General features: G+C 45.5%; 1 protein-coding gene and 1 pseudogene across 3 annotated transcripts; both read right to left on the bottom strand.

Annotated features, from left to right (window-relative positions):
- Positions 1 to 8,532: 8,532 nt before the first annotated feature.
- Positions 8,533 to 19,401, bottom strand: LOC122945172 (annotated as a pseudogene).
- On the bottom strand, positions 11,903 to 21,715 carry LOC122945173 (histamine N-methyltransferase B-like). Of its 3 annotated transcripts, none has more exons than XM_044304101.1 (3): positions 21,344 to 21,715; positions 20,486 to 20,630; positions 11,903 to 18,462 (listed from the first exon to the last, which is right to left on the bottom strand). In XM_044304101.1, exons 2-3 carry the CDS (start codon positions 20,620 to 20,622, stop codon positions 18,435 to 18,437), a joined length of 165 nt encoding a protein of 54 aa, XP_044160036.1. In that variant the 5' UTR covers positions 20,623 to 20,630; positions 21,344 to 21,715; the 3' UTR covers positions 11,903 to 18,434. The 3 variants fall into 3 exon arrangements, with proteins under 3 accessions (XP_044160036.1, XP_044160035.1, XP_044160037.1); XM_044304100.1 differs by lacking the exon at positions 21,344 to 21,715 and adding an exon at positions 21,145 to 21,323 and having other exon boundaries at positions 18,332 to 18,462; XM_044304102.1 differs by lacking the exon at positions 21,344 to 21,715 and having other exon boundaries at positions 18,332 to 18,462; positions 20,486 to 20,693.
- Between the last annotated feature and the right edge of the window lie 2,262 nt (positions 21,716 to 23,977).

The raw sequence follows: 23,977 nt of genomic DNA on the forward strand, positions 1-23,977 counted from the left end.
CTTTCAAATATTGTCCCACTGGTATTCCTTTTTTCAATGTAGTTGGATGCCAACTAGACCAGTGGAGGAGACTGTTTGTAGAGGTCGGTTTACGGTAAATCTCTGTTAAAATTTGGCCCATTTCTCCATTTTGGATCATTAGATCCAAGAAACAGATTTTGTCTGGGTGAATTTCAAAAGTAAAGTGCATCCCTATGTCATTGTGATTAAGTGCAATGACAAACTCAATAAACTCCTGCTTGTCGCCCACCCAAAATAACAAACATCATCAATGAATCTACCCGAAAATAATATGTGACTAGTGAAGTGTGTCTCGAAAAAAACAATAGTGTCCTCCCACCACCCCAAAAATAAATTTGCAAAAGTTGGTACACACGGTGTCCCCATAGCGGTACCTTTCATCTGCTGGTAAAAGGTACCATTACACAGGAAGTAGTTGTGGGTAAGTATAAATCTCAATAAGCTTATGACAAAATTATTGTGTTCATGGAAGCACATGCTCTTAGTGTCCAGAAAGTATTTGACAGCTTTGATCCCTAATTCATGCTCGATATTGCTATATAGCGCTTCCACGTCCAGGCTAGCTAAGAATGTGGATGCCGATAGTGAGATGCCACTGATTCGGGTCAGCACATCAGTGGTGTCCTTTATGTATGAAGGCAATGATGTAACAAATGGTCTCAGTATAGCATCCACATACTCGCTTGCCGATTGAGTCAGGGAATCATTAGCCAAAACTATCGGACGCCCGGTTATTAGATTTTTATTTTTGTGCACCTTTGGCAGTGCATAAAATGTCGCGATCGTGGGCTTTTGTTGTTTAAAAATTCTGATTCTTTTTTTGAAATCAGGCATTGGTCCCTTGCTGTTTTCAGGATCTTCTGCAATTCACTCAGATATCTACTTGTTGGATTTTCTTTGAGGGTCTTATATATTTCTTTATCTGATAATAGTCTATTCACCATCTGATCATAATCCTCCCGATTTGAATCACTATATTTCCCCCTTTGTCACTTGCTTTCACCACAATATCCCTGTTGTTAACATCAGAATGTCCCCAATCCTCACAGGCTGGCGAACCCTCCTTGTTGGGTGGCTTTACATTCTCCAGTACAACTGGAATGGCATCCCAAGTACAAATGGACAGTTCAAATACTACAAGACAAAAAACAATGATGGAAGTACAGAGTATCCCACCAACAACATCATCAGGACCCTTACACTTAGGCACAAATACCACAAACACAACAGTGCAACAGACTCAGGGTCAATTAATGCCTGGCCAGCCAAATATTTCTTCGATCCCCCCTGTAGTCCCCCTTTTTTTAGGACAGAGCAATGTCCAACTAAGGGACAGGGAAAAATGGGGGTACAACACAAAATAATTGGGGCTGACAATGAACTAAATGACCTGGACGACTATGTAAATGTGAACTTTGCCAATGAGAGAATTGACAAAGGTGATGAACCAACGGAAAATTCACAGACGACCCAGATAATCAATCTGTCAACACTGTTCTTATCAGAAGCACAAATTGCCTTATTAAAGAGAGGACTTACATTCACGCCTGTACCACGATTTGATAAGTTTAGTTGGGTGAAGGACATTAATTTATTTGCACAGAAGATAGCACTGCACAAACAATTCGCCAGGACCAGTTCTGACACTGGCAAATTATTTCAGAGAGAACAACAAGCACTATACACTTTAGAAAGTCTACAGATGGAAAGTGAGGGCCTTTATTCTGAAATTACACCTCCATTGACAGATCTAAAACCCAGATCAAAATGGGCCCCCTCCTTTTCCCAATTTTAAAATATTGAAACCTTTGTGGACCTTGTCTGTAGACAAGGTCCACAAGAGATAGATAAATTAAAAGTGAAAACAGATACCATCGCGTGAAATTTAACACCTGAGGAATCTGTTGCTCTTGAGGAACTAAGATCCAACAGGGATATTGTGGTGAAAGCAAGTGACAAAGGGGGAAATATAGTGATCCTAGATTGGGAGGATTATGATCAGATGGTGAATAGACTATTATCAGATGAGAAAATATATAAGACCCTCAAAGAAAATCCAACAAGTAGATATCTGAGTGAATTGCAGAAGATCCTGAAAACAGCAAGGGACCAATGCCTGATTTCAAAAGATAAATCTGAATTTTTAAACAACAAAAGCCCCACGATCGCGACATTTTATGCACTGCCAAAGGTGCATAAAAATAAAAATCCAATACCCGGGCGTCCGATAGTTTCGGATAATGATTCCCTCACTCAATCGGCAAGCGAGTATGTGGATGCTATACTGAGATCGTTTGTTACATCATTGCCTTCATACATAAAGGACACCACTGATGTGCTGACCCGAATCAGTGGCATCTCACTATCGGCATCCACATTCTTAGCTAGCCTGGACGTGGAAGCGCTATATAGCAATATCGAGCATGAATTAGGGATCAAAGCTGTCAAATACTTTCTGGACACTAAGAGCATGTGCTTCCATGAACACAATAATTTTGTCATAAGCTTATTGAGATTTATACTTACCCACAACTACTTCCTGTGTAATGGTACCTTTTACCAGCAAATGAAAGGTACCGCTATGGGGACACCGTGTGTACCAACTTTTGCAAATTTATTTTTGGGGTGGTGGGAGGACACTATTGTTTTTTCCGAGACACTTGCACACTTCACTAGTCACATCATTTTTAGGGGTAGATTCATTGATGATGTTTGTGTGGGCGACAAGCAGGAGTTTATTGAGTTTGTCATTGCACTTAATCACAATGACATAGGGATGCACTTTACTTTTGAAATTCACCCAGACAAAATCTGTTTCTTGGATCTAATAATCCAAAAAGGAGAAATGGGCCAAATTTTAACATAGATTTACCGTAAACCGACCTCTACAAACAGTCTCCTCCACTAGTCTAGTTGGCATCCAACTACATTGAAAAAAGGAATACCAGTGGGACAATATTTGAGAGCGAGGAGAAATTGTAACACCGAAGAGGCCTTCAAAAAAGTGGAGGATGAGCTCTTTAAACGGTTTAGAGCGAGAGGGTATCCGCGGAAAAGTTTAAAAAGGGCATTTAATCATGCAAAAAACGCGAAAAGAGAGGATTTATTATCCCAAAAATACAAAAATGATCTTACGCAGGATACCAAAAAGATAAGGTGCATCGGAACCTATGACTGTAATCATCAACAAATAATGACAATTTTAAAAAGACATTGGAAAATACTCACCAGCGATAGAGAATTGAATACGGTATTATCACCATACCCCAGTGTCACCTATAGAAGGGGACAGAACGTCCATAGTTTTTTACCTACAAGATAAATAAAAAGTGGAAGCTGGTTAAAATCCAGCACCGTGGGTTCCTTCCCATGTGGCAATTGCACATTTTGTAAGTATATTCCGAGAATAAAGAAAGAACCCAGTTGATGGACGTGAATATACAATCAGAGATTTCTTCAATTGCCGCAGCAAATTCAGGGCATATCAGTGCCATCAACACAGAAAAGGACACCTCACTGTATAGACACATTACATATACCCACAGTGGTAACTTAGAAGTCCTAAAATTTTGGGGACTGGCTAAAATTAAATTGGGACCAAGAAGTGGCAATTTGGACCAGAAACTTCTACAGGAAGAAGCAAAATGGATCCACAGATTACAGACCCTTAGTCCAAAAGGCCTGAACGAGGGCTTTTCGTATACGGCCTTCATCTAACATGCCAACATTGCACTATTAAGAAAGTAACATAAACATATGATTGCATAAAAATTCACAATAAGGGATCATCATGGACCATTGCATATTTGCAAAAATTCACACCAACCAATTTAATCTACAGTTTCTATCAATCCCACTACTAGAGCAAAATCAGCTATGTTTTCTCAGGGCAAGACGTATACACTGGGCAGTGCTTCAAAAAAGATCTGGACAGTATCAGACAGTATCTGCCAGGACCAAATCTCTCCAACCCCCCCCCCCTCCCTTTTCTCCCCCTGGAAGTAGAAATTTAATGATTGGCTGTAAGCAGCGGGGGGGGGGGGGGGGGGGGGATGGGGGGGCGGAGACTTGCAATGCATAAATAGTGGTCATCTTGAGCGCATGCACACTTAGGACCCCACTTCCCCTGACGAAGCCACAGCAATGGCGAAACATGTCGGGAGGGGTGCCATAGTGTAGCGCTCAGTTTTAGACCAGTTATAGACCAGATAGCGATTGTGCAAAGGAACCTTGTCATTATCCAGCAAGCTCAAGCACAGATGTACAGCAACATGAGGCATCGTTCAGAGTGAATCGAATATAAGAAGCGATTCTCAAACTCAGTCACTGTGTTACAAATCAACTGTCAGTACACGGGATCACCAATATATAGAGAGAAGTGCTGCCAACTGGTGGAAACATTGCCAGTTGTTGCAACAAGGTATAATCTCCTCTAAGATAACAAGTGACAGACAATATTGGATGTGTTTGAACAGCTGATACAAACATTCCACTACTAAGTGGCTACGGTGTAGGAACACGGTGTACTGAGTGGTAATGTACAAATTACACAAAATCTAAATTAACCAACTCTTATCTGTCCCATATTATAGGGTTATGACAATGCAGTGATAGCCATATGGAGCTCTGGTCTAACTGGACACACATGAGGACATTAAACTGATTCCTTGCACCAAGTACCTTCATGGTTGAAATACCAAGATAGGAACCTATATGAACACTCACTCGACATAACTATACCCCATAGTTGTTGCTAGCCAAAAGCAACAGTGGATAGTTTAATACAGAAGAAGAATATATGTCCAATATCTCAATTGTATTCTGAATTTTAACATTAGATCTTCCTTATAGAAGTTGTGCAGCATTCTTTTAGCAATTAATAAATAAAGATACATTTTAACATTAGCTAGAGACCCCCAAAGGGATTTGTTTGGTCTTTTGACCACATGTTACCTTAATATAGGATGTAACTCAGGATCAACACAGGATAAGTAATGCAAATGAGCTCTTAACAAGCTCCGCCTCTAATGCCACCAGATGTAAGGTAGCTATCCTATAAGTCAATATTCAGCTCTTAAAATAAGCCAGCACCTCATCTGCAGACAGCTGTTTCAGGATGATTGCCCCTCGTTAGTGCAGAGCAGAGAGTACTGGCTTAACTGGGTAGGAGGCCTTTGTCCGAGCAAGGGGGGAGCTAACTCTCCTTAGGGAGAGAGCACCTTAATCAGTGTGAGGAGACTTATGGGCCATACATGCTCCTCTGGAATTCTGGGAGAGAAGAAATGCAAATGAGCTCTTAACAAGCTTTGCCTCTAACATCTGGTGGCATTAGAGACAAAGCTTGTTAAGAGCTCATTTGCATTTCTTCCCTCCCAGAATTCCAGAGGAGCATGTATGGCCTATAAGTCTCCTCACACTGATTAAGGTGCTCACTCCCTAAGGAGAGTTAGTTCCCCCCTTGCTAGGAAAAGTAATGTAATGTATGTACACAATGACTCTACCAGCAGAATAGTGAGTGCAGCTCTGGAGTATAAAACAGGATGTAACGCAAGATCATATCTATAAAGAATAAATCAAGGCAACTGGACGTACTGTAGATTTCTTGAAAACGTTTCACTCGTTCTTCCAACGAGCTTTCTCAATTCTGCAGAATTGAGAAAGCTCGTTGGAAGAACGAGTGAAACGTTTTCAAGAAATCTACAGTACGTCCAGTTGCCTTGATTTATTCTTTACAGATATACCATGACCTGGATAAATGAGAACCTTCACAGACATAACTCAAGATCAGTACTGGATAAGTAATGTAATGTACACAATGACTGCACCAGCAGAATAGTGAGTGCAGCTCTTGAGTATAATACAGGATGTAACTCAGGATCAGTACAGGATACGTAATGTAATGTATGGACACAGTGACTGCACCAGCAGAATAGTGAGTGCAGCTCTGGAGTATAATACAAGATGTGATTTTCCGGCAGGGCGGACTGGGAACTTAAAGTGGCCCCATGTTGGAGGTTGGTCCAAATTAACAGAAAATGGGACAACAGAAGTAGGCCGGGCTAGCAATACCATAGTGCTGAACAAAATACTGCTCCAGCAGTACCAGATACCACAGTACAGCACAACATACTGCCGCCCAAGTTACAGTATGAAATCGTATCATCGTCCTGAGAAAGGCATTACAGTTAAATACAGGAGGGCACCTGCGGAACATAAATACCTGATGCTTCTACATTAATCAATGCTGAGAACATCAGATCTTTATATACCCGGCTGGCGGCCAAGAGTAGTGCCTGTGCGGGTCGCTGTACATTGCCCACTGGGAAATTGTCCTGTAGGTTCTATGGTCAGTCCCATGTTCTAAGACTAACGAAAGAGTAAAGCTTCTACAGTTTATAACTGAGCATTGCAAAAAGCATATTTTAGTGTGTCAATAGCAGTGTTCTGTATATTTTTCCAAATTATACCAGTTTTTCTCCAAAAACCTGTTGCAATTTTTCTACTGTTTATAATGAAAAATAGAGACATCAGAGGAGACATCAGAGAGTCATATTCAATTTTTCTGGATGATTGAAGCACTGGCAATGTCCATCTATTCAAGTTTCATCCAATGTCAAAAGCAGGAGGGACAGCTGGAACCCATCATATACATAAAACCCCAAAATAAGAAACTGACTTTTTAAAACGTTCAAACTTTACAAAAAGTTTTAAAAAGTAAAAAAAAGAGTATAGAGCCAAGTTTATTGTTCTACTTAGTCACATTTATTAAACATTATAGATTATTCAAAGCAGAATCGCAAACCTAAAACAAAAAGCCCTTACAAGAATTAACAAGACGAGTGGCGAGGAGCGAGGCACCATCCTTTGCAGGAGCACTTGACATGGCAGCATGACCCAGGGACTTCTATTGCAGTTTATTCCTTTTAGCTTGTTAGCACAACCGGCCCATAATAACCAGTGACTAATTAAGAAGATGGTGCAATATTTAAAAATCTGAACTATGGAAAACAGGACAGCCTTACCAGAGCTCATATTATTAGCATTGTGATTCTTAAGGTCACCAGCACCTGGGTCTCGGGTCTCAAGGGGCTGGTTGTATTGTCTTCGTCTTAGGTAAGGTTGGTTCCTTAACTTGTACAAGACATTCACTAGGAATGTTGTTTTTCTTAGGCTACTTTCACAATAGCATTTTTACTGATCCGGCAGGGTTCAGCAAAAACGCTTCCGTTACTGATAATACAACCATCAGCATCTGTTATGAACTGATCCGGTTGTATTATCTTTAACATACCCAAGACGGATCCGTCACAAACTCCATTGAAAGTCAATAGAGGAAGGATCCGTTCCCATTGACTTGCCATGTCGGATCCGTCTTCCTCCGCATCCCAGGACGGAAAGCAAACTACATTTTGCGGTTTTCTCTCTGTTCTGGGAACACAACTAAATAGAACGGAATGCATTTTTGGAGCATTCTGTTCTGTTCAGTTCAGTTTTGTCCCCATTGACAATGAATGGGGACAAAACTGAACTGTTTTTTTCCCGGTATTGAACCCCTATGACAGATCTCAATACCGGAAAACTAAAACGCTAGTGTGAAAGTAGCCTTAAAGGGGTTGTCCGGCCAAAACATGTGGCATGGAAAGGCGCTGCTGCATGGCAGACAGGGCAGCTGCCGATCTGACATCGAGAATGTAGAGGCGAGCATGGGTAGAGATGAGCAAATTGATTCTACAATAATGAAATTCATTTTGAATTTCCTAAAAACTTTGGTTGCCAGCAAATCCAAAACAATCCAACATGAACAGCTCAAAATGTTGCCTGCTATTTTACAGTTCGGAAGGCTCTTCAATTCCTGGTCCCGAATCGACTTATCCGATCACTTGTGGTGGGACCACCTTAGCCCGTGATTGACTTTTCCAGGTATTTGTGGTGCATTAAACTGGGTCCAGGAATTGAAGAGCAGCAGGGACTGGAGCTTGGTGAAATCAGTATGGCCTTTATTTTTAAGCCACTGGGTGTCCTAAACAAAAAATTAATACAATGGGACAATCCTTTAGTAGGACACATGCACAAAACTAGGTGTTGGACCCATCTTTGTGACTCTTACCTATTGAGAAGAGTCCTGTTGCCGATTCTGTGTGTCTAGTGCCCCATATATTTATACAGAGGGCTGGTTATGCTTGTATATGGCGCTCTGCATTGGATGTGTATGAGACTTACGGAAGGGGCATTGAGTAAATTATGGAGGGAGAGATTGTAGGTTTTGCCCTTGACCCAAAAAAAAACTAAATATGAGGAAAAAACATAGACTATGGAGGGGTGTAGAGAACCCCCAAGCCTTCCCACCTTGTTCCTGAATTCCACTACATTTACAGTCCCCATAATAGCAAAACGGATGACCCCCAATCTTTTTAAACATCGCATCTAAAAACAGTAAAAAGGAGTCAAGATTTAGAAAATTTTTGCAATCACTGAGACCAGTTGCATGGACGCGCCCATTGTTCCTCATATCTATCCACTCCCCACCACTATAGCACTAAGATTACCATTTAAAATGATCTTTCCCTCTTTAACAGAGCTGTACTTTGGGCGCTGGAGCTCTTGAAATATTTCCTTTCTCAGCTCGGGAGAGGCATTTTTGTTAAAATCATAAGTCTCCGTGAGAAAATCCAACATCAAGTCCCCGTTCCTGTTCCCATCAATGAAGCATTATGTGATGTTAATGTAAGCTGGCAGCTCATACCTCTGATACTTTGTGCCCTCTGATCTCAGCACGTCTGCAATGTCGTCCGCTGAGATGCACTGGTCCTTTTCTGGTCCGTACTTCTTCCATATAATAGAAGATCCGCTATTTCCTGATGGGAAGAAAGAAAAGTTAGATGGAACTTGAGGAAGGGACATAACTTATAGAAAATGACGTGATATGAAACCAGGCCCGATCAGTAGGATCAGCTTAAATAGAAGCTCTAAGTGGCCATCACTTGACAGTCCCTCCTTCAGATCTTTAGAAATGAATCGGCTGTCACATGGCAGTCACTCCTTTCTGTACTGATATCTGTGGATCATCCTCCTGTTTTGACCTAGCTATCTCAAGTCTGGCTGTCCAGTAATGAAGCCTGGGAGTCTTGCCCAAATGATCCGTCTTCAATATGGCCAGATCATATGGGACCTTATACTGAGACAAGACCTAGCTAATCTGCCAATAGGCTCTTTACATTACCGGATACAAGTATTATAAGGAGTTTTCCATTCGGTGTCAATAGGCTCCTGAAGAAGGTCAATGTTGCTGGCACATCTTCTAAGAAGTACAGCATCTGGAAGCATAAAGAACAATAGACATCTATGCCGAGGACATATTTCCACTTGTATACTCTTCATGTAGATGCCGTTATCTTCTTTTGTGTATTATATTTTGCTACTGTTGTGTATTTATGGACCTGTTGAAATAAATGCACCTCAAGTATGTAGGTGGGCATGAGGTTTCAAAACGGAGCTGTCACTTCTCCTGACATTTCAGTTTTTAGTAACTACTTGCATTCCCCATGCACTAACAATTCTGGAGCATCTATTCTTATGACTCTGTGGTGTGCCATTCCTTTATTATTCCTGCTAGAAGTTATGAACAGCTGGACCATTATTGCAAACTGATAGCAATTCATAACTTCTTGCAGGAATAATAAAGGAATCGCACAACATAGAGTCATAAGAATTGATGCTCCAGAATTTTCATTGAATGGGAAATGTGAGTAGTTACTAAAACTGACATGTCAAGAGAAAAAAAAAAAAAAAAAAAATTATTTCATGTGTAGTACCCCAGATTGGGCACTACCATACCTACACCGTGCTACTGTCCCGAATGGCTAACCAATAATGTCATCTGTGTATTTATTCCAGGTCCTCCTATATTGTGCTTGTAACGGCATACAAGGGAATGCTCCAAACTCCCGAACGGAACCTCACGAATAGCTGCTAGCAGACGAATAGGAAACGCACCCAAGCGGCTTACACTCCTAGCAATCAGTCTGTAACAGCATACAGTGAATCCCCCCAAGAACGAGACAAGGCTCTGTGTTGAGGGTCAAGCAGTGGACAGCCAGAGCTGTGTGTTTATTGTTCTTATATAACATTGTTACACATTAGTACCACCCCCAGGGTTTTGTAAAAACAACCAATAAACACGTACAATACAGTAAAACACTCCCACACAAAATCCTTCCCTCTGCCTGTGATACAATTACTTTACACAATGGGTTGATGTAATTATCACAGGCAGGAGAATACACAGTTTTTAAACAATGTCTTCTGTCCTGGAGACAACTGAGGAGTAATTCAATTATCTCTCAGGACAAAGGGAAATCGCCAATACACACGTGGGGGCAATAGGACAGACATCACTACTCAAATATACAATGTCCCAACCATTACAGTAAACATAGACATTTAACATATCCCCAGATGGCTTGGATCTGAGCGCTCAATATATCCAAACAGCGCTCAGATGCCACAAACACAGTCAAATTGCCATGGGGATTAAGTTTAGCATGGGCTGATGAGAGGGCCCATAATCCTGGCCAAGAGGCTGGCAACCAGGCTTCTCCACCACCCAGTGGCGAGGTTGGTTTCGCCACATTTCTCCCCTTTACCAAACAGACTAACAAGATATCTGACCTTCTGCCGGTCAGTGCCCTTGTTAGTCCAGCAGCCCACCCACAAAATAGAAACAGCAGTACAGCCCACCCACAATTAATGGTTACTACACTTGAGCAACAGATAAACTTGTCCATGTCCATGTGCCTCACTACGGCTGTGTGGGGGACTGGTAGACTGCCTTGGTGGGTTGCTGAGTGGGCAGAGACCAGCGGTACTTTGCCCTGGTGCCAGCGCTACCACGGAAGAAGCCTGGTTGTAGCCTGGTTGTTGGAGGGGGAGACCGACTGTCTCCCCTTTAGATAAACCACCATGCTGCTGTGGGGAGAGACCGACTGTCTCCCCTTTGGCTAAACAGCCCTGTTGCTGGGGGACAGGAACGACTGTCCCTACCCTGTGCTGTAAGTGCAGAGACCACGGTCCCATCTGCATGGTTGTGGGCCTTACTGTCTCCCCCTGGTACGTTAAGCTGCGTTGGGGAATGGAGACTGGGCTCCCAATTCCCAACAAATCTTTCTGTTGCTGTGGGATGGAGACTGGGCTCCCAATTCCCAATAGATCATGTTGCAGCTTGGGGACAGGACCGACTGTCTCTGCCCCCTGTAACTCAGCCTGCCACTGGGGAATGGAGACTGGGCTCCCAATTCCCAATAAATCACATTGCCGCTGAGGAGATGGGGTAGCAAGCTCCTCTCCCATACATACTTCCAGCCTCTGGGGAGGAAGACCGGCTGTCTCCGCTCCCAAAATACAGTGTCCTGTTGCTGGGGAAAGGAGACTGGGCTCTCTATTCCCTGTAGGAAACTCTGCCGCTGGGGGACAGGACCGACTGACTCTGCTCCCTGTAACTCAGCCTGCAGCTGGGGAATGGGGACTGGGCTCCCAATTCTCTGAGACCTCGGTCCCACCTCCACCGGCCACCTGTGTTTCTTCCCAGTAAATTTCCACAATATCTGCCCAGCTGAATGGGTCTGGATCCGGGTCTGTCATCTTGCTGTCCTGCTGAGCCTTCCCAATGGAGTGGAAGAGATCTCGGTAGTCCTGCTCCAGTTCCCACTCCAGGGTTGCTAGGTGAGCCAGGTCTTTCTCTACCTCATGGGGGTCATCCCAATCCTGCCTAGCCTCCCTCTCATAGAAAATGTCCTAAAGTCTGGACTGTGCAGGGCTCCCGAAGTCAGACTCTGCAAAGGACTCCCATAACAAGCCAGGACCATCAAACTCCTCTCCCTCTGACTTGTCATGCTCAGCTGTCCAGGGTATATACTGTGCCATATACCACCAGAGCGCTTGGTAGGCATCCTCCAGCCATAGCTCCTGCCATACCCGGTGCTCAAGTTCCTTCACCCATTCCTCAAGGGGTTGCTCTCCCAGTAAGAGCATCCGCAGGGCCACTTGCTTCTGAAATCGCTGCTCTTCACTGGGGAGACTCTCGCCTCGCTGGTATTGTACATTATCCAGGGCCTGGTATCAGATGCCTTTCCTTAATGCATCCCGGTCATCCAGGTCTTCCTCATCATACTCCACTGCTGGTTCCATTCTGGAGCAGTCAGGGTCGCTATACTAGGACATGCGTTGCCCTTAAATTGTAAAATCTATGGAATGGTGTCTCCTCTAGTTCTCCTTCCGGCTGTGGGAATGATCCCACTGCTGCCACCAATTGTAACGGCAGAAGTTGGCTAGTCCTGCTTCCTACCAAGGGGGGGGGGGTTGCAGAGGCAGAGTTAGTTGAGTCAACAGTTGGAACCAGGCGAGCCAAGTCATGGGGCAGTGAGGGAAATGCCCCCCCCCTTCTGCTTTAGGAGTCTCCCAAGGGAAACAGCTCATAGAGCATCCTGACTCCTTACAGATACAGAGCATTACGAGGGGGTCAATAGCCAAAGGTATCCCCCTCAAAAGATGCCAGAACGAAGTCAGTCTAGCACAGCAAAGAAAGAGAAATTAAGGTATCTAAGTTTTCCTGTCAGTTTACCCCAAAACCTGCTGGAGCCAAGAGAGAGACTAAATTGTCTGTATGCAAGTTTATTCAAGTAAAGTTGTTGAACATTTACAAAGTTTGGACTCTTACTCCACAAACTATCATTCTCCCCTTTATTGCTACGGAGCCTAATTATGGGGGGCAACAGTATCCAGGTAGGAGCACAGTTACACACACAAATAAGGCCACATCACCACTCTGCATGTCTAAAAACCTGGGACATGATCGGCCCTGGGGGGCAGCACGTTGCACATGCCTAAAGTTCATTATTGCTCAGGAAAGGTATGACTAGGGTATTGGTGACTAGGGGTCTTCCTAACCCCTTACCCTTCTTGCTCCCCCCTGACAAATAAGAGTCAGACTCAGAATTCGAATTAATTCGGCCACAGCAGCCGTTTTATTAAATAAATAACATAACAAAACATGAATAAATTAACATCAACCCCCAATAACCTGAGTAAATGACGAGGGAGGTACTAGAATCCCAAATAAAATAACCAAAACAAACTGGCAACTCCATCTTGCCCCAGCTGATGAACGCCAGCTCAGAGGCACCAACTGATGGGCGCCTAATGCTTCGATTCCTGTTAACAGATGAGAGTCCAGCCCCACCCGTGGGGGACCTCCCATTATCAACGACCACCATATCCACCAACTTCTAGGACCTCCCACTGTCAACGACGCGCAACTTTACCCACTTAAGCTTGCGCGTTCCTCCACATTCACAGGGCTATCTCAATACCACCCTTGATTCCCAAAGCCTATAAATCAATACTAACCGCGTTGAAGGGCACCCCATCAGCCCTCCAAAAATTCGCCCACTCCTCCTTCCAGCTCAGCATGCCGAACGGCAACCGCACTGTTCCTAGACACAAATCAGCCGACCACCCTATTGACATTAATGTGGGCCTTATTCAACCTATCCACTGACCTTGCACCCCTCCAATTCTGCCTTCGCACAATGTCCGATTACACCGTAACCATGTTCGGAAACAAAGCCCAAAACCTCAAGAGATCAAATTTGATGTCTCTAATTAACTCCCTGAACGGCCGAGTCCCAAGATCATTCCCCCAACGTGTAATACCAAAACGTCTGTGGGGTGATCTAAATGCACAAACCTATGCACCTCCTGCAACACCCCGCCCCAAAGCATACCTCTCATCCCGATCCACCGCAAAACCACAACCTCACGCGCGAAACCCAATTGCCGTCCGTCTGGTCCGACTTCTGCTCTTATTGCCCCCAAAACACGAACAAGTGTCCCATTATCCACACCAAGGCGAACCTGCAAATAAACAACAAAACAAAAGCAATATTACCCAAAAACCCTTCAGAACCAACTCAAAATCTACCCAACCTCACATAAAAGTGGAATCAAATAGATTCCCAACGCCCTATTTTCTTTATCACCTCCTCGCTCAACCCCAAATGCGCCACTTCCGTCGCCGCCCCCAATCCTAAAAGAATGCCCTGTATATCCCTTTGAATCAACCCCCAATACTGTCAAGCATCTTTTGAAAATAGCTATGAATTTAAACCGAGACAGGAATGATCTATCCTCATGCCTCAAGAAGGGCCCAGTCCCGGTACCACTCTCCCCTCCATAATCCCGCAAGCACCTAATTGGACAAAGAATACATCCCGGAACCTCAAACAAAGTCACCTGCCTTCCTCTGGTCTCACAGTCCATTTAGATTTGCGAATGCATATCTCCACTCTATCCCCATACAAATCCACCTTCCCCGTCCGCAAACCCCCTGCCCTAGTGACACTGCTACTTACCAACTCCCCCAACCGAAAAGCCCCAAAAAACGCTAACAAAAATGCATTGCAACCTACAAACTGACCCCAATTTAGCACCAATATCTATTACCAACTTAAAGGACACCGGCCTTCTAACATCTTCAGCCTGTTTATCTCTTCTCCACCCCTTTAACACTTGCTGAACCAGAAACATTTTTGTAACATCCATAATACCCCGTAAACGAAAGCCAAATGCTAAGCCCGCCACGCACCTATTTAACTGTGCCACTGACCAACCTTCTTCCCTGATAACGAAAAATAACAACGCCATTTCCTTGTCCATCTCCTGTGTCCCTAACTGCACACACTGCCTCTCCCAAGCCTCCCATGCCTTACCGTACGCAGTCCAAGTGCCAGGACTCAATTATGCCCAAACCAGCCCCATTACCATTCTTCCAAGATTTCCCACAGACAAGCTGGACACTCCAACCCCTTGGCCTCCACCGCTGGCTCCAGTTGACGAAAATGCTCTCACTGAGAACGAGAAAGGGCATCCGCAATACAATTAAAAACTCCCGGAACATGAACTGCCACTATCCACGCATTTAAGGACAAACATCTGAGCACTAAAAACTGCAACAGCTTAACAACTGGAGGGGATGATGCGGAGAAACTATTAATTGCCTGCACTACCCCCATGTTATCGCAATGGAAATCAAACCTTCTTATTCGCAAACCTATTTTCCCACAGCACCACCGCCATCACAATAGGAAAAAGCTCCAGCAGCGCCAAATTTTTGACCCAGCCCTTAGTAACCCAAGAGTCGATCCACCGTCCCGCACACCATTGCCCATGGCAGTATGCCCCGAAATCTGCCCCACCGGCCGGATCGAAAAACAGCTCAAAGTCAACATTATTAACAGCTTCACCCATAACTAACGTCCTCCCGTTATAGCCCTCCAGAAACCCTGCCCAAACATCTAAATCCCCCCGCAACTCTTTTCCTAGCCGGATAAAATTATGTGGTGCTTTAACCCCAGAAGTCGCAGACGGCAATCGCCAGCAAAAAATACACCCCATCGGCACAATTCTATATGCAAAATTAAGCTTGCCCAACAGTGAGTGTAACTCCTTTAATCAGATTTTTGCCACCCGTTTTCTAATCTAAATTTTTTTAACTTATCCTCCGGCAGCCTACACTCCATTTTTTCCGTGTCGATAACAATCCCCAGAAAACACAACTCGGTTGTCGGCCCCTCCGTCTTATCCACAGCCAATGGAACCCCGAACTCCCCAAAAACTGACTGAGAACACCCGTGAAGCCGCTGGACCCAGACACAAGAAATTGTCTAAGTAATGAATAACTGATGAACAACCGGACACTTCAACTATTACCCATTCACTAAATGAACTAAATGTCTCAAAGTAGGCGGGCGACAGTGAGCACCCCATTGGCAAACACCTATCGACGAAATAACACTCTTCCCAAAAACAACCTAATAAGTGCAAACACTCTGAATGAACCGGTACCAAGCGAAACGCCGCCTCAATATCCGTTTTTGCTAGTAATGTCCCAGGGCCCAACTTCCTTACCTATGCCACAGCCGCATCAAATGACGTATAAACCACCAAACATAATTCAGGATCAATACCATCATTGATCGACGCACCTTTTGGATAGGACAGGTGATGAATGAGTCAAAACTTATTTGGCTCTTTATTTGGGAACCACCCCCCCCCCCTCCATTGCCAAAGGCAGGTCGGAAAACGGGCCCGCCATTCGTTCCAACACTACCTCCCTAGCCAACTTTTTGGAATCTATCTCAGGGTGAATTAGCGCCGACCTCAATTACTTATGAACCACGGAACCTTGCGATGGAATTGACGGAATGTAAAAACCCGACTTAAAACCTCCTTCCAATAACTTTGCTGCCTCCCGATGCGGATACTTATTTAAAAAATGCGCCATCTTTTCCACCCGCACTGGAGTCTGCCCCTTTTCCAACGTTGCCCCCCCCCTCTTTATGTCGACCTCCCTTAAAGCATCTATTCGCTCCATGAGTTCCGCCACAATAGGCGTACTCATGTTTGAACTTTGCACCAAATTTACAGTTTCCTTCATTAAATAGGAAACACAACCCTTTTGCTGATGCCGCCGCAAAATTGCCCTGTCCTGACCCCCCAACATCCCCCCGAAAGGACTGTCCCGACCTCACCAGGGCCGTAACGCTTAACCAGAGCCAGATATCTCTGACTAAATTATTCGTCATACCGGAGCCAGCCTGTACCCCGTAAACCCGGTACACCTCCCCTACCGCTTCCATGTAACAGAACAGCGCCGAACAAAATTCTGGTGCCTTTTCCCCAATGACGCTGGCTAAAATTGCAAACGCCTGCAACCAGTTTGCAAACATCTGCGGAATCAAGCGATAATGCTGCTTCTCTTCCTCCTTTTTTCTACCTTCATCTTTCTTCCCTTTATCCAAATTAAATTTCTCCAAAGGAACAAAGGAAGTAGGGAAAATATTTCCACATACTCCCCCTAGCCGTACCTGCGTCAGGTGCCCCACTCCCTGAACCCACTCCATAAGCCGGCAGTGGTGACGCTCCCCCTGTCCCTAAATCCGATAACCACCCCGCCAATCCGCCCAAAAGTTGTCCCAGACCCCTTCCTACTTCACCCAGATGTCCCACTTCCCCGACACCCCCGGACAGCTAAGAATAGAAAGAAGAGGACCCCAAGTAATCTCACCAGGCTGCACAGGCGCTGTGGAACCCGCAGCCGCTGATCCTGTAACCAGCCGCTCCTGATCTCCGATTGCACATTTCGCTGATGTACTTGCCACGCTGAACCTGAAGTCCGACCTCCCAGCCTCTTCTCCATTAGCGTCACTTCTGTTCCTTGATAAAGATGGCTCCTGACACTTGGGGGGTGTGACCTTCTTCTTCATCCCAGGAAGCATAGGGCCTGTGCACGTCCTTGGCAGCCTCCTGCACAGCCCGTCCTACAGCCGCATCTCTCCCTCGCTGAGCGGACCTCCCAGAGCCAGGACACCTGGGAGAGACCGCAGACCCTGGTCCTGATCCTGCCGCCATGCTGCAAAGAGCGGGGGAGGGAGGGTTAAACTCCCCAATCTGCTCAGGGGCCCGCCACTCCATAGGATTCCTCCCACGGCGTGAGCGCCTGACTAAAGCCTGCTGCGCTGATATCCGTCGTGGAGGGTCCCCTGAGGGGCTCCGCAATCGGCGCCTGACCAGTGGGTTTTCGTCGAGACTCAAGCGAGCCGGCGGGCGGACCCGCTGCGCCCGTCTAGCCCCTTGCTCTGGGATCTCTGCCGGTACTGGGGGTTCCTGAAGAAGGCCTCTAAACTGCTCCCTCAGCCATCCCACTCCCCTTGCCTCAGCCTCAATCCTGATCTGGGCCAGCATCGCTTCTATGGACATGGTGAGTGCTGACTACACTACAGTTTGCTGTCTACTTATAAAATGGCGCCTATCTCCTACCCACTACCGCTTTTTAATACCTCCAACCACACCCACCCCAGTTACCCGGACAACGCCCCTACCTCCCAGCTACTGGGCCATTAACCCTTTCACTTACTGACTCCTCGCCAACCAAACAGCGTCATGCTGGCCTCCCCTCAGTTCCGCCCCAGTCCGGCCTCACTTGACAATGGAAACCTAGAGCACTAAGGCATTGGCTGGTCAGGTGCAATTAGCATGTACTGGTTCCTTAAAATGGAGGAATTTGGCACATGTGCACAAGTCATGTCCAGGGATATAGGAACTGATGTGGTGATCGCCCACTGTGTACAGCGCTGCAGAATATGTAGGCGCTGTATAAACCATGGGAAAAAAGTGAGTGTCATCATACAAATCATCTCGGCTTTTGTCTCATTGGCTCTCATCAGCGCAGAATACGCGATCTCTATGGTACACTTACCTCTATCATATGGATGAAATCATACTTTCTTTCTGACGTCTCTTCCTTCACTTGAACTTCAAACTCAAAAGCTGTTTTGTTGATCCAGTTAAAATGAACATTTTCAAGTCCCGGGGTCTTGGCCACGCGCTCTGCAACACATGGAGCAGAATCAGATTACTGCCATAAAACAGCCAGAGAAGGTTTTGTTGTGTCCAATGTCCACAGAAAAGTGATTCAGCGAGCCCCGGAAGAGTTGGTGCAGAGAATGGGAGTGGTAGTAGCCCTAATGATGTGTTGTGTCACAGTGTACTCCATCAAGCTATTGCTTCCTTGGGATTGGTTTAATGGATTTGTAATAGTGAAGAATGAGGCCAGAATTGAATGTATAAAGGTCTCTTAATAACTGCAATGTAGAACTTCAAAAACATTCAATAGCACCTGATTTAAAGTGCAATTTTCTCTCTTGCACCAGTAAGACTGATGGAGGCAGATTGATTGGCTGAAGTTTAACACTATGTATTACTGGCCTAGTAGTATTCTAGATAATGGGTGTCTTAGATGTAGTCCCTCACCTAACCTCTGTCTTTAATACTGGTTGTAACTGTTCAGTCTGTTGTCTGTCTTCTCAATGATATACTTGAGGCTGTGTTTAGCTGTTATTCGGTTTGGAGAATCCTTAGGAGCAGGAGCTCAGCAGTGTGCTTCCTCTCCACTCTCAGATTCCTCTGGAACTTCCCCCTGGCAGGAAGCAGGACCAGCCCACTCCAACCAAGAGGAGGAGAACAGGATGGTTAGCTATGTTCCAGTCAACCTTTACCAACCATATCCTTACTGGTAATAACTGCCATAACATACAAAACACATAAGAATATATACATAACTATATACAATTGTAGTACCCACATGTCTGGGCTACTAAAGTGACTCCTTGACAGGCACCAAACAAGGACAAAGTACAGAGAATAAGGATTAGGGAGGACACACTTACCCTTGTAGCTGAGGAGCTGCCCTGGGCTTGGCTCAACAATATCAGTATGGATGGGGACTCCAGGATATAGAGCTTGTATTTTGGAGAAGATTTTTAGGTCTATTTCACCTAAATATGGAATTTACAAGAAAGTGTTTCTAAGAAACCAGTAAATTATCTATCATGTAAATCTTCTTACAAAAAAAAGTGCCTCTGCAGGTAAATTAAAGTATTGCAAGGCACCTATTCCAATCACTGCATGTCTGCTCTAGATGCAAACATCGCTTATATTGACAAAACCGTATTGGTTGGTGGTCAGGCTGTGGGAATCCAGCAGAAACAGATGGATCAGTGGTATCCTCTTCATGATGTCTGCTCCTGCCCCTCCTTGCGCCTGATGTAATAATCCGTTCTTCAATTAGTCCCACTTGGTGGCAAGCTCGGGCGCCAAAAATTAAACCGGGCTGGGACAAGACACCTGATGAAGGGAGGTGTACCTTCAAAATGTGTAGGAGAATTGTTTGCCCCTCTGGACTATCCTTAGTGGTGGTGACATCACCCTACCGATCAGTCTGATTCACTTCTGATGGGTACAGGCTGACCAATTGCCAATATAGTTTTGTCAATATAGATGCTGTTTGCAGCTTGGTCTAGGCACAGAGTGCATCCTCTGGGTTTTTGAGGTTTAGGCAGTGCAAGTTTCTCATTGCTAGAAATGTCCGATATTGGTTGGAAGAACATGACCAAGACTTCCAGGTACTTCCCTAGCCCCCTTCCCCAGACTTGAACCATACTATGCATCTATGGGGCCACCTGAATGGTTATGTTCTCTCTATCGATCCCCCGCACGTCCCCTCCAGCAGCTGTGGGATGCTCTGCAGTCAGCGTGGCTTCAGATACCTGTGACAACCAACCAGAACCTTATGCAGTCAGCCCCAGCCCGTCTAGCTACTGTCCGTGCTGCATATAGTGGTTACTTTAGAACAGTAATCAGCAACCTCCGGCACTCCAGGTGTTGTGAAACTACATCTCCCATCATGCACACTTGCTTGGCTGTTGTCTGAACTCCTACAGAATTGAAAGGAGCATGCTGGGAGTTATAGTTTCACAACAGCTGGAGTGCCGAATGTTGCTGATCCCTGCTCTAGATATTATCTGGTGCTCAGAATAATGGGACTTGCCTGTCTATAGTGAGGGTGACTTACCTGGAGAAGGCGTCCGGCAGCCAGGTCTCTATAAACTGCTGCATGCACTGGTGCTCAGTGGAATTCTTAAGGAAGAGGCGGAAGGACTCGATGTATCTGCTGTTATCTGACAGAAGGCTCCTCATTGCAGTCTCCATCTTTCTTCCTGAGCAGCGAGGAGGAGAGCAGTGAACAAGGCGTTCTGTGTTTCTTCTCCTCAGCACAAGTATCTGTCTTATCGTTCCTACAGGGGATGGGCTTCTAAAGTTAAAATTGTCAGCTATGTCTGACTAGTATATTCTTGGTCATCCTATGTCTGATTATAAGGACCATCCACTAAAGGGCACTCTGCACTTCTATCTGTTGTCCTCTTAATTTCTTTAGTTATGGCGTAATCTATGCTCGGACAGTGCTCACTGTTAATTGCACAGTGTGCTGCCTCCTGGCAGCGATTGCCTTAGTGGACTATATTCCTCTTCCTCATCTATCTATCTATCACACTACTATTAGTTCAGACATGCGCTGGCTAAAAGACACACTGTTATCACTATCTGCCCCCCCGACATGTTTCGCCAGGAACTTGGCGTCTTCAGGGGTATGGGCATACCCCTGAAGACGCCAAGTTCCTGGCGAAACATCAGACGGAAAAGAATATTATCTTTATATAAAAACTATCTTACTTCAGGGCAGACTCTCACGCTCTATCCCTGCTGATGCCTGGGCTGGATCGTGACACAATGCTGTGCTGCTGCCTGCTGCTGCCCGCGCTGCATCAGTGGACTGCTTTTCCCAAAAGGAATTGTCCAAGGATTAAACTTTGGTTCCTATACTTCTATATGGTAACTAAACATATAGGTCAAAATGTGAACAGAGCCTTACATTGATCCACTGCATGTAATCTAATCCTCTTCTCCCTGCCCGCAGCCGAGATCCCAGCCCACACCACACAAACACTTCTGCTATGAAGGGGGCAGTTGCTTTTTTGATTGACATGGGGTGGGGCTTCTAATCATGTGTGAGGCTTTCCAAAAGCAAGAGTCATCTTGGTGGAAGGTTAGAGAACTTTGAATCTTTCAACTGGGCCACTTACCAGATTGTAAATGATTAAAGTAAGCTCTGTACAGACACACAGCCTGCAGGGGAAGTTGAGGGATTTCACCTCTGAAGCCTGAAGAATAGTCAGAGCAGCTCTGGAGTATAATACAGGATGTAACTCAATGATTTTCCTAGTCTACGACGTAAAGTCATAGTTTTATTAAAGACACAGAGGCGAGTATTGCTTTCTCCTTCTTTACTGTCCACCAATAGCAGCAAAGAGAAAAAATTTACATACAGGAAATAACCATAGAAACCACGGTCCCTCCCCTATGGCCTCTATATTAGGCCGCTCTTCCTCTGGACCTTCCTCTTTCTTTGATATCCTGGTGCCAACATCACGAACACCGCAATGAGAAAACTCCAACTGTAACTGGAACGGATAAGTCCTACACCATGAAGCGTAACCAACTAGCCAACCTGGCCAAACTGTGGTAAAGGCATCAACCGGGAGCACTGCTTCTGATCCTGGATAGCTTTTCAACCTGAAAAGGAGAGCAGATCATAGACCCAGGTGAAACAAACACGTCAGGACCAAGCACGTCCGGAATCCCTCTACTCAAAACGACACATTAGGGATTAAAGGACTGAAAACAATATAACTCTCAATAAATAATATATATGATGATGATAACTGTTAATAATTATAATAACAATAATGACAATGAATATAATAACAATCATAAACCTACAAAGATGTAAATAATGCAAAGACCCCTGTAAGGCTACTTTCACACGAGCGTTCTGCTGTCCGCTCGTGAGCTCCGTTTGAAGGAGCTCACGAGCGGAGCAGAACGCTTCCGTCCAGCCCTGATGCAGTCTGAATGGATGCGGATCCGCTCAGACTGCATCAGTCTGGCGGCGTTCAGCCTCCGCTCCGCTCGCCTCCGCACGGCCAGGCGGACACCTGAACGCTGCTTGCAGCGTTCGGGTGTCCGCCTGGCCGTGCGGAGGCGTGCGGATCCGTCCAGACTTACAATGTAAGTCAATGGGGACGGATCCGTTTGAAGATGCCACAATATGGCTCAATCTTCAAGCGGATCCGTCCCCCATTGACTTTACATTGAAAGTCTGGACGGATCCGTCTGAGGCTATTTTCACACTTAGCTTTTATATGCCAATATAATGCAGACGGATCCGTTCTGAACGGAGCCTCCGTCTGCATTATTATGATCGGATCCGTTCAGAACGGATCCGATCGAACGCTCGTGTGAAAGTAGCCTAAGAAAAACACAGAGAAAAGAAGCAAGGGAGGGAAAAGGGCGGGCAAAACTTGCCTCCGTGTCTTTAATAAAACTATGACTTTACGTCGTAGACTAGGAAAATCATTGAGTTTTACAGCAAGACACGGAGGCTCATATTGCAAGTTCAAAGCCTCTCTACAATAGAAGCAAACAAATGAGCCTGAGGACGAAAATAGAATTCTCTGAACGTGGTGACATTGGACCAATCCGCATCACATCCTCCAATCTGGCCCCTGAAAACGCCAAGGCGGTGGCAGAAGCACTCCGCGCAGAATGGGCAGTGAAAACGGAAGTGTCGACACCCGCCAGAGCCATGATCCACTTAAGCCAGCGAGCCAAAGTTGGGCTAAAAACCGGCCCGAAAGGGTGGCGGATAGAAGGGAACAATTGAGATTTGTCAGGAGACCGATGGGCCCTAGTCCTGGATTCGTATTCCCTAAGGCAAGTTACAGGACACAAAATCGTAGACGAAGGGAAGCTGGGATAGGAGACAAACCTGATATTAGTCTTGGTCCGTCGTGAAATGTTAAAAGACCGAGCGTCATAATCAAGAGCCCTAACATCTGAGACCCTTTTGCAAGAAATAAGGCAAAATAACGCCAACAATTTTGCAGACAACTGCCTCAATGAAAGGGCCGAATTATCCGGCCAAGAAGACAAAAAGGAAAGGACCAAAGAGACGTCCCAGGTAGTAGAAAAACGGGGCCGAGGAGGACGAGCCAAGTGAGAACGGCGCAACAACAGACGAGATACCGCCGGATGTTGGCCCGCAGGTACGCCCTCATAACCTCGATATGTAGAGGAAATAGCAGACCTGAACAGGTTAATGGTACGGTATGCTTTACCAGCCTCGAAAAGTGATGTGAGAAACTGCAACAGGTCGGCTACAGGTGCCGAAACGGGATCCAAGTTCCGTTCCACGCACCAGCCAGCCCAATTTCTCCAGGCTGCCCGATAAGACTTTCGGGTACCGGGAGCCCATGCATTGTCCAATAACCGTCGAGTCGCCTCCGAAATTCCATCGACAGCTCCAGGTGTCCGGAGACCCGGCAAGCCAGCAACCGAAGCGAACCCTCGAGGAGAAGCGGGTGGTGTAGACCCTGAAGGCTGCAAAGGAGATCCGCCCGGGACCGGAGAAGAAGAGGCACTTCCACTAGGATCCCCAGTAAGGATG

This window comes from Bufo gargarizans, chromosome 8 (assembly GCF_014858855.1).
Source record: "Bufo gargarizans isolate SCDJY-AF-19 chromosome 8, ASM1485885v1, whole genome shotgun sequence".
Lineage (NCBI taxonomy): Eukaryota > Metazoa > Chordata > Amphibia > Anura > Bufonidae > Bufo > Bufo gargarizans.